Source organism: Martes martes, assembly GCF_963455335.1.
Source record: "Martes martes genome assembly, chromosome: X".
In the NCBI taxonomy this organism is placed as follows: Eukaryota; Metazoa; Chordata; class Mammalia; order Carnivora; family Mustelidae; genus Martes; species Martes martes.
Genome location: NC_137897.1, coordinates 55,318,267 through 55,333,969, shown reverse-complemented (window position 1 = coordinate 55,333,969; position 15,703 = coordinate 55,318,267). Strand labels below are relative to the sequence as shown.

Below are 15,703 nucleotides of genomic sequence, written 5' to 3'. Positions count from 1 at the left end.
AGGGTAAAAGCCTCAACTAGGACCTTTTCTGTTTCAAAGGAACTTCATGTAGCACATTCAAATGCGGGATTAGGGGTGCCTGGGTGGCTCAGTGGGTTAGAGCCTCTGCCTTTGGCTCGGGTCCTGATCTCGGGGTCCTGGGATCGAGCCCCACATCGGGCTCTCTGCTTGGCGGGGAGCCTGCTTCCTCCTCTCTCTCTCTGCCTGCCTCTCTGCCTGCTTGTGATCTGTCTGTCAAGTAAATAGATAAAATCTTAAAAACAAAACAAAACAAAAACAAATGACGGATTAACAGAGCCTTTAGCTCCTTCAACCCATAAGCCAAACTGTATACAAGAAGCACCCCAAGACAAAACAGCTCATCCAGAAAACATGAGAATGAAGACAAAATACACCTTTCCCTGCTCTCAAGGCAGCGGGCAATCTTGTTCCTAACAATCTCTTCCACTTAACAGAGATGCTGCAACACAGTGATTGAAATACAACATTTTACAACTAAGCTTGCTAACTTGAGTTAATGTAACTGATTTCTACTTTTTACCAGGTCGATTGAGAGTCTAGAGCAAAATGTTCTTCACAGTAGTCCCTCTGACAGGATCACAAATCCACTGACAATTTTTACTGGGGTATCAGCTGAATCTTTTGAGTCAAGTTTCTGTGGGAGGAACCCAGAAAATGGGACCTAGAGACAGATTCTTCCTGTTACTGTGGTCATCTGTGGTCATTTTTCAGTAACGGATAATCCCCGAGTAAAATATAGAACAGAATAAGTTAACAAAATCCAAATTGTGTGTGTGTGTGTGTGTGTGTGTGTGTGTAATAAAGGTGGCACTTCAAAACACTAGGGAAGGGGCGCCTGGGTGGCTCAGTGGGTTAAAGCCTCTGCCTTCGGCTCAGGTCATGATCCCAGGGTCCTGGGATCGAGTCCCACATCGGGCTCTCTGCTCAGCGGGGAGCCTGCTCCCTCCTCTCTCTCTGTCTGCCTCTCTGCCTACTTGTGATCTCTCTCTCTGTCAAATAAATAAATAAATTCTTTAAAAAAATTTAAAAAATGAATTCCAGGCAGGTTAAAGTTTCAAGTGTGAAAACAAAAATATTAAATAACTAGGGGTGCCTGGGTGGCTCAGTGGGTTAAGCCTCTGCCTTTGGCTCAGGTCATGATCTCAGGGTCCTGGGATCGACCCCCACATCAGGCTCTCTGCTCAGCGGGGAGCCTGCTTCCCCCTCTCTTCTCTCTGCCTGCCTCTCTGCCTACTTGTGATCTCTGTCTGTCAAATAAATGAATAAAATCTTTTAAAAAATATTAAATAACTAGAATAAAACAAAAGTGAACATTTACTTGTTAAAGGCGCAAAAGAGAACACTCATAGACTTGACTACATAAAAACATAAAATATCTGTACGTCAAAATAAAGTAAAAAAGCAAACTATAAACTGGGAAAAATCTTTGTAATATACATGACAAAGAATTAATATTCTAACTACCTTTAAGCTTTTACACATCAATAAGAACTTATGAACATACCTCAATAGGGAAATGGAGAAAAGGTATGAACAGGCAATTCACACACGCACAAAATGACAGTGAACATATACATGCACACATACACACATGTTCAAGTGTTATTAAAAAAAGAAATAAAAATTAAAATATGAGTCAAATAACACTTTTTACCTGTCAAATTTATAGAGGTTAAAAAAAAACAATGCTCCATGTTAGCAAGATCTCAAACTACACACCCTCTATACTGTGGAGGAGGAGACCAATTTGGCAAAATACATCAAGTCTTAAATATGTTCATACCCTTTGGGCCAATAATTCCATACCAAGGAATTCATTCTGAAGAAGCAATATCAGATTCACAAAAAAAGCCTCATACAAGGATATCCATCAGTGTTATTTATAAGATAAAAAACTGGAAACAACCTAACGTCCACCAAAAAAGGGAACAGTCACATGAATTTAGCATACACATGATGAAATATTATTTAACTACTAGAAACCATTTTAGTTTGATATTCATGAGATACAGCAAGTTAAAAGAAAGGATACAAAACTCTTTAAATCAATGATTCTAGTCTTGAAAGAGATACATACATATAATATGATATATAAAAGTTTGGAGGGAAATAACACCCAACACATACATACACATACAGATATAAACTGGTTATTTCTGGAGGTAGTTTTACAGATCTGATTTTTTTTTTTTTACTTTGTGTTTCTCTGTATTTTCCAATTTGTTATAAATCTAAATGTAATACAAAAATAAATATAATTTGAAGAGGGGGGGAGGCAGACTGAATAGGACAGGCCCTAGGACAAAGCCAAGACATACACATCCACTACAAACTCCGCTCCACACTGCTCCTGGCTCATTCATCGTTTTCCTTTGGGATTGATCATTCAATCAGTTGCAGACAAATACCCTTAGACATATTATCACTATTATCACCTCACCATTTTATCCAAGAGTGGACCAAAGGCAAAGTGAGAAGCAGGCTTCCCCGTGGAGCAGGGAGCCCAATGGAGGGCTTGATCCTGATCCCAGGACACAGGGATCACACCTGAGCCAAAGGCAGTTGCTTAACCAACTGAGGCACCCAGGTGCCCCTAAATAAATCTTTTAAAAAATAAATCTAGTCTGGAATTCAAGCCAAGGTTTGCAAAATTCTTCCTCCTTTGTGAAAATTGAAAGAGCATGTATGTAAACCAGACCCTTAATGTATACATTTATACAAAATATATTAGTTTTCTTCTTTGGGTCTATTCAAATTTTTATCACTTAATTTCATCAAGTGGAAAAATCCCCAAATCTCTAGGGCCTTTGTTTTTTTTTTTAAAGATAGCCAATGATATCTTGATTCAGTGAAAAGTAAACAAAGGTCCATTTCAAGAGAATGAAAGCCTTATCACAGGAAAGAAGAGGGGAACACAAGACCCTTATTAAAGCAAGACAGTTATTAGCTCAAGACTTTGTGATTCAATAATAGTCTAGGTACAAATAGAACTGTAAATTGAATTTTCGACTCAATTCCATTTATCTGACACAAAATTTGAGGTAGAAGAAACATTAGAGATCATTTTGCACACTCCCCTCATTTTACAGATCAGAAACTGAGGCCCAAAGAGATTGATTAGTATAAGATCATTCAGCTAACTTAAAGATAAAGTGGGAACTAGGACACCCGGGTGGGCTCAGGTGGTTAAGCACCCAGCTCTTAATTTCAGCTCAGGTCATTATCTCAGGGTTGTGAGATCGAGCCCCACATCAGGCTCCATGCTTAGGGAAGATTTCCCCCTTCTGCACCCCCAAAAGATAAAGAATTAGAGTCCAGGGCCTTGGCTCCTCCTCCAAGATGATTCCCATAATTAATGACTTAACATTTATACACACACACACACACGCACATTACACACACACACACACACACACACATTATTTATATATATATATTCCTAATGTAAGTAAGCAAAAACGGTACTTGTTCAGTGACAATGACAGGCCCAAATTATTCTACTTCTCCTATTTCTCTTTAAAAGAATAAAACAGGGGGCGCCTGGGTGGCTCAGTGGGTTAAAGCCGCTGCCTTCGGCTCAGGTCATGATCCCAGCGTCCTGGGATCGAGCCCCGCATCGGGCTCTCTGCTCAGCAGGGAGCCTGCTTCCTCACTTCTCTCTCTGCCTGCCTCTCTGCCTACTTGTGATCTGTCAAATAAATAAATAAAATCTTAAAAAAAAAAAAAAAAATAAAAAAATAAAAGAATAAAACAGGGGCGCCTGGGTGGCTCAGTGGGTTAAGCCTCTGCCTTCAGTCCAGGTCATGATCCCAGGGTCCTGGGATCGAGTCCCGCATCGGGCTCTCTGCTCGGCGGGGAGCCTGCTTCCTCCTCTCTCTCTGCCTCCCTCTCTGCCTACTTCTGCCTACTTGTGATTTCTGTCCATCAAATAAATAAATAAAAAATCTTTAAATAAAAAAAAAGAATAAAACAATTTCCCTATTATAGAATATAAGGCTAAAGCTTCAAACAAATCAACTGTAAATAACAGGGTCAAGATTTCAACAAGCAATACACTGAATTAAAAGGAAATCTCAAAGAGCTATAACTAAATAAGTAATTCATTCTCATTCCTATATATTATTATAGTCATTCTATCCTATCAGGTAAACTGATGTTTTATAAGATTTTGTCTCAAACCGTCTAACAAGGAAAAGAAAGCACCTGCCTGGCTAGGTGCAGAATGCTTTGCCAACTGTAGCTACTATGTCCCTGGGCTACATGGAAGACAGAAAACCCGAGCATAAAACATCTGTATATAAAGTTCAGCCCAGTAGGCAAAACTGGAAATAAAGTTAATATATTTTTCTCTTCTAAGTTTCTCTCCTAAGTTTATAAACTTTAGGGCTGGCCTAAAAGGGTCACTTTGGGAAAAAGTTTGGCAGTTCCTCCAAAATGTTAAATGTTAAGTTACCTTATGACCCAGCAATTCCATTTCTAGGGATGTGTGTGTATGTATGTATCTCCAAGAAAGTTGAAAACAGGACCACACAAAAACTCGTCTATGAACGTTCACAGGAGTATTTGTAATAGTCAAAAGGCAGAAACAACTCAAATGTTCATAAAGTGATGAGTACATAAACAAAATGTAATAAAGCCATAGGATGGAATATTATTCACCCATATAAAAGGAATGTAGTACTGATACATGCTACAACATGGATGAACTTAGAGAGCATTATGCTAAATGAAAGGCAGCAGACACAAAAGACTACAATATGGTATGATTCCATTTATATGAACCGGCCAAAAAACGTAACTTTATAGAAACAGAAAGTAGATTAGTGGTTGCCTAGGACTAGGGGAGGGGAGAAGTTGGAGGAAATGGGGAGTGACTGCCAGTGAGACAGGCTCCTTTTAGGCTGAGGAAAATGTTCTAAACTTAATTGTCAGTTGTACCACTCTGAACATTCTAAAACACACTGAACTATATGCTTTAAATGAATGAACTGTTGGGTATGTGAATAAGCTGTGTTTTTTTTCTGGTTTTTTTTTGGGGGGGGCCCTATCACTTTTATCAGGTCAGCATTCCTAACTAAAATTATCTACACCGAAGCATTCAGCCCCTCCAGCACTCAGCGATAAGAGTGAAAGGTAGTCCCTTATCCTCCGGTTCCCTTCTATCACCTGATTAATAACATAGTTGGCCTGCTCTGGTCTCCAGTCAATTTAGAAAAGAAATAGGGTGAGAATCGAATCAGGAGCTGGAGCAAAGCAAAAATGAATGGTAAACAACAAAAACAAAAAATGAATGGTAAACAATAAGCACAAGAAAAGATGCTCAATGTCACTAGCTGCTGGGGGAATGCAAATGAAAACCCCAAAATATTTCAGACTCACCAGGATGGCTAGAATCAAAAAGACTGATACTAATAAGGGTTGGTGAGGATGTAGAGAAAGTGGAACCCTCACTGCTGGTGAGAATGTGAGGATGGTGTAGGTGCGATGGAAAACAGCCTAGCCATTCCTCCAAAGGTTAAACACAGAGTTGCCATTTGATCCAGTAAGTATACATACCCAGAAGAAATGTAAACACATGTCCATGCAAAAATTTGCATATGGATGCTCATAGAGCATTATTCACAATAGACTCAAAGTGGAAACAACCCAATATCCGTCAACTGTTGAATGGATAAACAAAATATGTTGAATGTATATAATAGAATATTATTCAGTCAGAAAAATAAATGAAGGCCTGGTACATGCTACAACACACAGGAACCTTGAAAACACTATGTTAAGTGCAAGTAGCCAATCTCAGAAGACCATACAGTATATGAATCCAGTTATATGAAATGTCCAGAATAGGCAAATCCATAAGAGACAGGAAGTAGATTAGTGGTTGCCTAGTACTCAGGGGGATGGGAAGCTTGGGCAGGGGGGTGATTATACCTAAAGGGTACAGGTTTCTTTCTGGGCTGGTGAAAATATTCTAAAATTGATTGTGGTGATGGCTGCACAACTCTGTGAACATTCTAAGCACTACTGAATTGTACCCTTAAATGAGCAAACTATAAGGTCATTAAAAAATGAATGATAGGGGCACCTGGGTGGCTCAGTGGGTTAAAGCCTCTGCCTTCGGCTCAGGTCATGATCCCAGGGTCCTGGGAACGAGCCCCGCATCGGGCTCTCTGCTCAGTGGGGAGCCTGCTTCCCTTCCTCTCTCTCCCTGCCTGCCTCTCTTGCCTACTTGTGATCTGTCTGTCAAATAAATAAATAAAATCTTTAAAAAAGAAAAAAAAAAGAATGATAAATAGTTCATTTCACTTGAAGAAATGAGAAATGCCTATTTACTGAATTAATATTCTTAAGCCTGCACACATTTGCTATTATAGTCAAAGCAAAGCAGCTCCCATCTTTTCCTTCTTCCTGAGTTCCCCCACAATATCATTCTATAGTAGTCTTCCAAAGCCCACTTTCTTTTTGTAGGAATCTGTAGGTCTCCCTCAGGCTTCCAGCAGCCCCTCTACTCCCTGGCTACTTCCTCCTTTGGTACAGGAGTTTGGGGCCATCAAGACTAAAAAACTGACATTTGGCAGCTAGTTTTACCCCACTTGTTAACAGCTTCTGGCACTCAGAGTCTAGATGTATCTGCATTGGAAGAGGGGCCTCACAGCTTCTCTGCTGTGATGGGAGGTAGTTGTGTCCTAGAGGCAAAAGCCCTGGACCTGAAGCTCTCAGGAAATCTGACTTTGAACTTTGATTCTGCTCTTTACTGGCTGTGGGGCCTTGAGCAAGTCACTTACCCTCTCTGACCCTCACCTTCCTCATCTGTAAAATGGGGATGATACCACCTATCCCACAGGGATATTCTGAAGATTGATGCTCACAAAACCATCTGGAACATAGAGATAGTAATTCAGTAGAACAAACCATGGGACAGGCTCTAGTCTACGTGGTGGGGACACAAGCATGAATACAAAACGAGCTGCCTTTAAACTGTTCAGTGCAGAAATGCTGTTAACAGCACTTCAGTTTCTGCCTTCCTTATATGAGTCTTCTTTTAGGATAGCAAAAGGAATTTCAGGAGTTGAATTCTTTGCCTTGATTAACCTTCACCTCTGTGCTCTCAAGAGAGATCATGCTGATACGGTAACAGCTATGGTTACATCTTCAAGTCTCCAACAGAGGAGATGGGACGGTTAATAAATGTTATGGGAACGATGTTACTTTTATGCTTTCCAGTTATTATCATCACTGATCCTTAATTCTTTCAGGTCTTACCCAAAGGCATTTCCATGGGAAAAGTGTGCTTATTCAGCACTTTAAAATAAGTATGGAAAACAGATTCTCTCTCATTCCCTTCCCCCCAGCCTGTCTGGATTTACATGCCAGGTGAAAATTTCTGGTCATAAATGAGCAATTCCCAGTTTAGCTACCTTAGTGACCAATTTCTGGCTTACCTCCTGATTTGGGGCTCAGGTTTTACTCTAAAAACAAAAGGGCTTTCCAGAAAAATACTAGCTCAGCTTATAAACAGAGGTTGAAACAAAGTTACTAGGGGGAAAATGTAGGAGATAATTTCTAAATTAAAATGTTATAACATGAAGCCCATACTTCCCTTGGTGGAGCAATTTCACAAATCAAAGAAAAATATTTTTCATTTTAGAATAGACTGGGAGAGAGCCTTTGCCAAGAGCCAGTTGTTTAAATTTTCAATTTGAATTTTAAGCAGGATTATACATGCTCAAGAACATCATGCTATTTTTAGCTAATAGGTAGGATTGCTGTGTCCACAACAGTTTGGAGCAATCAAGAGTGAAACTATTGCATAGCATCTCTCACTGTGGTACCTTACCATTTAGCACTTGTATTTCTATTTTAATATTTTCCAAAGCTTCATTGTAAAAATACTTGTGCTAGGCACAATACAAAGTTCAAATAGACAGACATGGTTTTTAATCTTCATTATGTGTTTAACCCACACTGAATAAACCAGATATATGAAAGAATCCCAAGGTTAAAGCATTCCCATCAAGCTGCCATCCAGTCCCTAAGTGCTCAGGGGAGATACACTAGGAAGCAACTGTCCTACACTTAACACACTTCCAGTGCTTAACCCCTCTCTATGTATTAAAAGGGTGTCAAATAAATAAATAAAATCTTTAAAAGGGGAGGGGTAATGAAACTGTTCTAAAACTGACTGTGACCCTGGATATACAACTTTGTGGATACACTAAAAATCAATGAATTGTACACCTAAACGGGCGCATTGTATGGTAAATGAATTATATCTCAATTAAGCCATTAAAAAAAAGAAAAAAATTATTCTTACTCTGATCGTTCTAATTAGTCAGAGCTATTTTTTTTTTTAAAGATTTTATTTATTTATTTGACAGACAGAGATTACAAGTAGACAGAGAGGCAGGCAGAGAGAGGAAGGGAAGCAGGCTCCCGGCTGAGCAGAGAGCCCGATGCGGGGCTTGATCCCAGGACTCTGGGATCATGACCTGAGCCGAAGGCAGAGGCTTTAACCCACTGAACCACCCAGGTGCCCCAGTCAGAGCTATTTTTTAAGCTCTCATGCTAAATGGTATCTAGCCAAAGACTGCACTGGCTTGGCAATGGAGCTCAGTGGCCACTATGGCCACTAATCTACCCCTGCCCATACATCTTTCTTTCCCTAGTCTCTCTTATTTCCCCAGTTCCTTTCCTGTTGTTGTTCTTCCACTCCAAGTAGGTCTTGGGTCTCTCAGGTATTCCCAAGTACGGTTTTTCCAACTGGTGGACCTCAGACCTAAACCAATTGCTGACAGCCCCCTCCCTGCCCCCACAGAGCAACTTTCCCTTCATGGCCTTAGGCAAGTCACACCCTTGCTCTCCTGTCGCTGTTCCGGTTTGCACAAAGACCGGTTGGAGTACGAAAACCTTTCCAGATCCCACATTCTATGTGAAAATAACACAAATAATGAACACTTATGTGGTCCATAACATGCAAAGTCTCTGCCATTTTGGCCAGCAGACATATATTTGGATTATTCATTTTGTAAATGGCCATGTAATACAATTTTCCTAAGAACAGTATTTAATATATTCATAAAATGATCAACATGGGGTCCTTATTTTTAAAAGCTATCATAACTTTATCAAAGAAAATTCAGAGCCCAATACCAAATAATTGGTAGTCCCTCTAGACCTGTCTCTGAGGGGCCATTTTTGAAAGGAACAACAACAAAAAAAGCTTTTTGCATGTTGGGTCCCTGCTGGATTTACCAAAGCAAAGAAAGAAGAAAGACTGGAGTGGCAGAGCCTTACCAACAGTGGTTCAACTAAATCCTAAGAGAGGCTTTGTTCAGCCAGTGGTAGAGAGACCTGACATAAGACAGCACCTCAACATACATTATAAACTCTCAGAAATATGCTCAGAGAGCAATACACGTTGGCAGCAATGAATCCCTTTATCCTGGACAACTTGTAGCCTTTTAGGTGAACCAGTTACATTCTCCCAATAAAACTCATAGAAATATGTAGTCACCAGTTTCCAACATCCTACCACCAAATAAATTCACAGTATTGTTTCCACGTGCCCAACATCACAGAGCAAAACCGAAAGAAACACATCAATTTCTCCGACACACACACACACACACACACACACCCAAATATGCAAGAGAAATAATTTTCTTTGCAGAACCTACCGTTGTCTAAGTCGTGGGCATGACATGATAAATACTGGTTGCTAATAAAAATCAGATGGATAGCTCTCCACTGAGAAGCAAAGAGCACACGCAGAAATTAAAAAAAAAAAAAACCAACCAACCAATAACCCTAAGGTGTCTTTCTTGTCCTTAACTGAACACCAAAACATGGAGAGAAAATGGACTGAAAGTGTCCATTTGCATCCCTCTTTCCCTTGACCTGGGACCAACAAGTCCTCCTGTTAGTTACCTTCCCACACTTCTGCCCCCATCACAGAACCCTAGAGCAGAAGGTGGCAGGCCCCTCTCTTCTTCCCCTTCAGGCCCTCCCTAGAGGCACTGAACAAGTGGGGGGGGGCGGGGGGGAGTGGAAAGGACAAAGGTAGGCGCTTTAGATCCCTCACAGCTCGGCGAAGGGGCTCCCCGCCTCTCCTCTTCTCATCACGGAACCAGAGCACCTGCCGGGTACAGGTCCCTTCCTCCACCTTAGTAACCGGCCCCGGGGCCTAGGTGTCCAAGGAGTACAGGCACTGCGGCCCCAAGGGACAAAGGCCGGGCTTACAAAGAGGAGGGGGAGGCCACACGAGTCGGGAGCAGTCTGAAAACCCTCACAAACAAAAGCGGGTATGGGGCTGGTGTCCCGAGACTACCAAGCCAGCCTCGGGGGTTCCCCGAGGTAGCCAGGTTTGGCGGACCAATGCGTGTGGGGGAGGGGGGCAGTTAGAAAATTCCTCTGAGGACAGGGATTAGGGAGCTGCGGGGACACAGGGGCCGGCGGGCGGGAGGCCGAGGGGAGGGCAGAGGTCCTGGGGCGAAAAGGGGCCCGGTTCGTGAGTGGGAAGAGGTGATGGAAAAGAGGGGGAGGCCACCCAGGTTCCCGTGGCGGGAGAGCCGGCGCTCAGCCCCGGGCGGCGCTCTCCTGGGGTCGAGAGGGGCTCTCAGGAGGGGCTCCCAAGCAGCGCACTGCACGGGGCTGGGGGCGTGAGGCGAAGGGATTCCGGGGAGAGCGCAGAGGAGTTGGGGGCGCGGTGTTGGAAAAGAGAGAGTTTGAGAACAGAACCATAGAGAGGCCAGGGGGGACTGCGAGGGGGCCTGACCCTCGTCCGCCCCACCTCACCTGGCGCCGGGTCGGAGTCCAGGTCTAGTGCCGAGAAAGCGCCAGCGCCGGCCAGCCCCTCCGTCCCGCGCGGGAGACCACGGACACAAAGCGGGGCGCGCGGGAGGAGGGGAGGAGGGAGGGGGAGGGGAGGAGGGAGGAGAAGACGCCTGAGGCGCGCAAGGGGGGGGGAAGGAGGGGCGCCCGCCGCCCTCCGCCTGGGTCACGGGGCGGGGCGTGCGGCTGGAGGCCGCGCTCGGCCCGCCAATGGCCACCCCGCCGGCCGGCTGACTGGGGCGCGCCATCCAGCAGCTCACCTCGGCACCTGGGCCTTGGCCGGCCCCAGCCAATCAAACGCCTTCATTTGCATACCCAGCCCCGCCCTTTCGCCCCAGCCAGGAGCCCGCTCCCAGAGAACACAAAGAAGGCCCCACGTAGGGGGAGGGGGTCCACTCCCCGCTGCCTGTCCCGACGGCCTAGCATCACCTTTTCAGTGCGTTTATGGCTCTTTCAGTCACCCCGATGAAAGGAAGGAAGTGGGGGTCATAGGGGTTTGGATCCAGATAAGAGATCCTATTGTTCTTCCCTGTGGTCCTTCTACCCGAGAGTTATTCTCCTCCCGTTCCACCGCACACATTTGCGTCTTTTCGCCTCGGAGCCCTGTGTCTCCCCTCTCTTCCCCCTCCCCTTTTTCCAGTCGCCCCAATCTCTGTGCTTCCTTCCCTAGGTTGCTGCCCACTACTGGCCTTCTGCTGCGTTGCAGCCCTGATAGGCAGGCTTTGAGCACAGCCTCAGATAGATGCTCCAAAGCTCCCCAAACCTACCCTTGTCCAGAAGGAAAACAAGACAGGAAGAGGTTACTGCGCTAGGGTGGAAGAGACCTGATCAAGTAGCTTTGGTACCTATGATGGCAAAAAGCCGCCCCTTTGGACTAAATTCCCCAAATCCTTGTCCAACCTTCCATCTCCTACCTTCAGGTCTGTACTGGGCCACAATGGTGACGGACTGGCCAGCCCGTTTCAGAGCAGCCGCAGCCTGCTCGTGAGTTGCATTCCTCAGGTTCACGCCATTCACCTGTCCAAAGAGAGGAGCTATGAGCCATTCCCACAACAAGAAAGGCAGTCCTCTGTCATAGCAGTTAGGAGAGGGAGATGGGTAGCCCATCCCTAAGCCTACTCAGATGCGTTTCTCAATATCCTATCCTTGCCCGTGAAGAATATGCCATCGTTAGTGTAATAATTATCTTTGTGGGGCTCAAATGCCAACCAAGGTTGAGATCCAACAACATTTATTTCCTCCTCAAGGATAAGTCTGGGCTCAGTCCCTGGCATGCCCTAAGGTCATCTATAAAGAGAATATCAGTTTTCTCCAGCTCAGCCTTCCCCCATCTCAAGAAGCATTTCTTGGAGAAAGCAAGATCTCCCCTCCTCCCTTTTAGATTGGCATGGCTCCCATCCTCCCACCTCTCCTTTTTCTCCTCACCGATAAGATCCGGTCTCCCCTGCGCAGCTCCCCACTCAGGTCAGCTGGGCCTCCTGCCAGGATGAAGGAGACAAAAATGCCTTCTCCATCCTCTCCTCCTACGATGTTGAAGCCCAGGCCTGTGGAGCCCTTGTGCAGGATGATCTTGCGGGGCTCTCTGGTGGGAAAGAAGCAGAAGGATAAGGACAAGGTGGATGTAAACTGCTGTCCCTGTGAGGGCCAGCCTAGAACAAGGCCCATACTGCCGTAGAATGACGTAGGTTCCTTTACGTATGATACCCTGTTGCTTCCTTTCTCTCCCGAAACCTGCTTGGCTGCTATTTTCTGCCAGGTGCCAAGTTTCAGTTCCTCTTCCCTCCCTTCTTCCTGAGGGCTTGGAGTTGGCTTCCCAGTGGACAGTCCCCTACTCTCTCGGTTCAACACAACCCTACCCTGTCTGGAGAACATTACCTCAGAGCCCATTCCCTCATCCTCTTTCTTCCCAGATTCTCCTATCCTACCACCGGCGTGATGGACCTGGGCCACAACAAGGGGAACCAGTTAGGGGCGCTGGAAACCAGCCTGGGGTTGATCGCACTCATCATCCACAAAATGTACCTACTTGCTTTACACATGCTCCTCCACGGTCTCGAAATTCCACCCGCCAACTGTGAGTCCTCCTACCTTCCCCAAGGACAGATTTGGTCACCCACTAGTACTATGTGCCCTTGCCAAGTGATGTGGAAGACAGGTATAGAAACCCCAGGTCCCCAGAAGGAGCCGAGGAGCCCGACAGAAGAGAGTTAACACATGAAAACTCCCAACTGCCACTAACCATGTTATGTCTAAGGCATCCCTCTGGAAATGGTCAGTGTCATCAAGCGAGAGCTACAGCCGCTCGTGCCTGAATAGCCTTAAAACCCGACCCTCAGCACACTTTTCCCGGCCCACTGCCTTCACTTGAAAGCATCTTTCATCAGAAGAGCCCCAGGTCCAAGACTCCTCCTTTGTTGCTCCCAGTGTTGGGTGCAAGGCTCCCTCCCTGAGCCTCGGATGCTCTCGCTCAAATCCCTGCTCTCCTCCTACCTGGCATCCCCTCCAGGCCGCAGGGAGCGGAGCGGCCAGGCCCACCTCTGCGAAGCCCTCCTCCAGGCCGAGGCCGAGGCCGGGCCCAAGCCCAGGGCCAAGCCGGAGCCTGAGAGCTTGCGTGCCCTCTCCATGGTTTCTCCAGCTCTCCCTGCCCGTCCCCCACCCCGTCCGCCTACCCTTCCGGCTCCACTGCAGCCTCCCAGGCCCCACCCCGCAGCAAACCTGTCCCCCGGAACCCTGGCCGGCCGGACCAGTTCCACGGCCCGCCACCGCCACCGCCGCCGCCGCCGCCGCCAGAGTGGGGCGGGGCCGTCCCCGGGGAGGCCACGGGGCCCGCCAGCCTTCCAGCGTCCCGCCAACCCCACCGTCTCAACGGCTCTTTTCTCTAGAAAGACTGCCGCAGAGGGGGCAGCGACTGTCTCGGGGAAGGAAACCCCCACAGCTTCCACCTCCTCAGCCCCCTACGCGCTCCACCCCTCTCCCCCTTAACTCAGTACTTTCGGATCGGGGCCACACGCTTGGCACGCCCCCTGATGGTGGAACTTGTCCCTGCAGTTCCTTCTGTGCCTCTCTCGGGCCCCAAGGGCTGAGTATCCCAAAGAGAAGTGATGAGGGCTTTCTCCTCTTCTGGGCCATACTATGAGGAGACCCGTGGCTAGCCAGAAACGGATTCCTATCCTCTTCATCCCTAAGTAGGCTAAAGGGGTGGCGGCGGGGAGGGGGTTACCTGGTGAAGTCCTCCTCAGCCAGCATGTGCCTAGGGATTGGAGAGTAACGGGCAGGGGGAACCTGAGGAGGAGCAGGGTAGCTGACCTTACTCTCCACAGCCCCAAGGTAACCCAGGCTGGAATTATGGCTTATGTGGTTGTCAGCCAAGGCAGTAAAAGCTGGAATCAAGAAAAGGAGAGACAAGTTCAGAGACCACTCTATGTAGGTCCCTACCTCACCCCCATCAAGGACCGTGCCCCACACCCCACCCGAGATGCAAAAGCCACCGAGGGATGCTGATTCCTCAGGCCTCTCCTCCCCTCTCCCCACCCCCTCACCCCCACCCCCGGGTTCCTCCTCCACAGTCCCTTTCTGAATCCTGGGCTCACTCCTGTGAGTCTTAGAAAGAGCAAAAGTCAAGCAGTCTACAAAGAAAGGCATGACTAGAGGTGTGACTAATAATAATCCCTCACATCTCTATAGCCTAATACGGTTTTCCAAGGGCTTTCTTGTCCATGATCTCATTTGATCCTTGCAGCAGTTCTATGAGGAAGGCAGCCCATATATCATTAGCTCCTTTTTGCCAAAGAGAAAACTGAAGACAGGGGAAAGGGACTCGTCCAAGGGCACCCAGCTACAAGGGACAGAGCGAGGATCTGGACTCAGTTCTCCTGAGCACTATCGCTCTCTGTCTCTCTCTCTCTCCCTCTCTGAACAGGGAATTTGAATTCCTTCCCCTCCAGAAACCAGGGGGCTGGGGCTTCAGGCTGGGGACAAGGGGGAATGGGTACGTACTGCTGGCGTAGTCAGGGGGTGCATACATGTCGTTGAGGTGGAGGCTGCCTGGCTTGGCCACCTTTAGGTAGACCATATCAGACGTGTTCTTCAGCGAAGCCACGGCTTCCTCGTGCCTCACATCCTGCAGATTGGTGTTGTTCACCTAAAAGATGAAAGGCCTTAGGGCTGGCACTTGGGAGAAGGAAGGGCCTCTCCGGGGAGCTTCCGGGAAATTCAACAGTGCTCTAACGGAGGCCCCGTACAGTGCTGTGAGAAGCGGACAAGCACTAAGAGAGCAGTAGAGCTGGTATGGGAGCCCCGGCCATGAAAAGAACTAGGGCCTTGGTATCTGAGTGTGTGCAACTCAGACGATGATGCTCTTTTTAATCTATTTATTTATTATTAACAATTTTATTTATTTATTTGACAGAGAGAGACACAGCGAAAGGGAACAAAAGCTGGGGGAGGGGCAGAGGCAGAGGGAGAAGCAGGTTCCCACTGGAGCAGGGAGCCCGAAATGGGCCTCAATCCCAAGACCCAGGACATGATCTGAACCAAAGGCAGAAGCTAACCGACTGAGCCACCCAGGCATACCATCAGATGATGATGCTCTTGAAACCTCCCCCACAATGCTGGCCCCTGAATGAGGTTCAGGTGGAGTGAGAGGCTACTAGAACCCCACCTCCACACCCCACCCTACCATGTGGGCCTCCCCAAAAGCTGTCTCACCGCCAGCAGCCGGTCCCCGATCTGTAGGCGTCCGTCCTTCTGAGCAGCACCCCCCTCAATGATCTTGGTGATATAGATGCTGTTGTCTCCTGGAATGTGCTGGTTGCCAATCCCCCCAGCAATGCTGAAACCCAGGCCTGGGGAG

General features: G+C 46.8%; 1 protein-coding gene across 1 annotated transcript in view; it reads right to left on the bottom strand.

The window, feature by feature from the left end:
- The window catches only part of DLG3 (discs large MAGUK scaffold protein 3), a gene marked incomplete at its 5' end in the record, with an annotated part of 55,802 nt that overhangs the window by 35,073 nt on the left and 5,026 nt on the right, over positions 1–15,703 (bottom strand). The window contains 5 exon segments of the mRNA XM_080795434.1: positions 11,766–11,868; positions 12,277–12,433; positions 14,072–14,231; positions 14,848–14,992; positions 15,559–15,695. Coding sequence (XP_080651560.1) covers positions 11,766–11,868; positions 12,277–12,433; positions 14,072–14,231; positions 14,848–14,992; positions 15,559–15,695 — 702 coding nt within the window.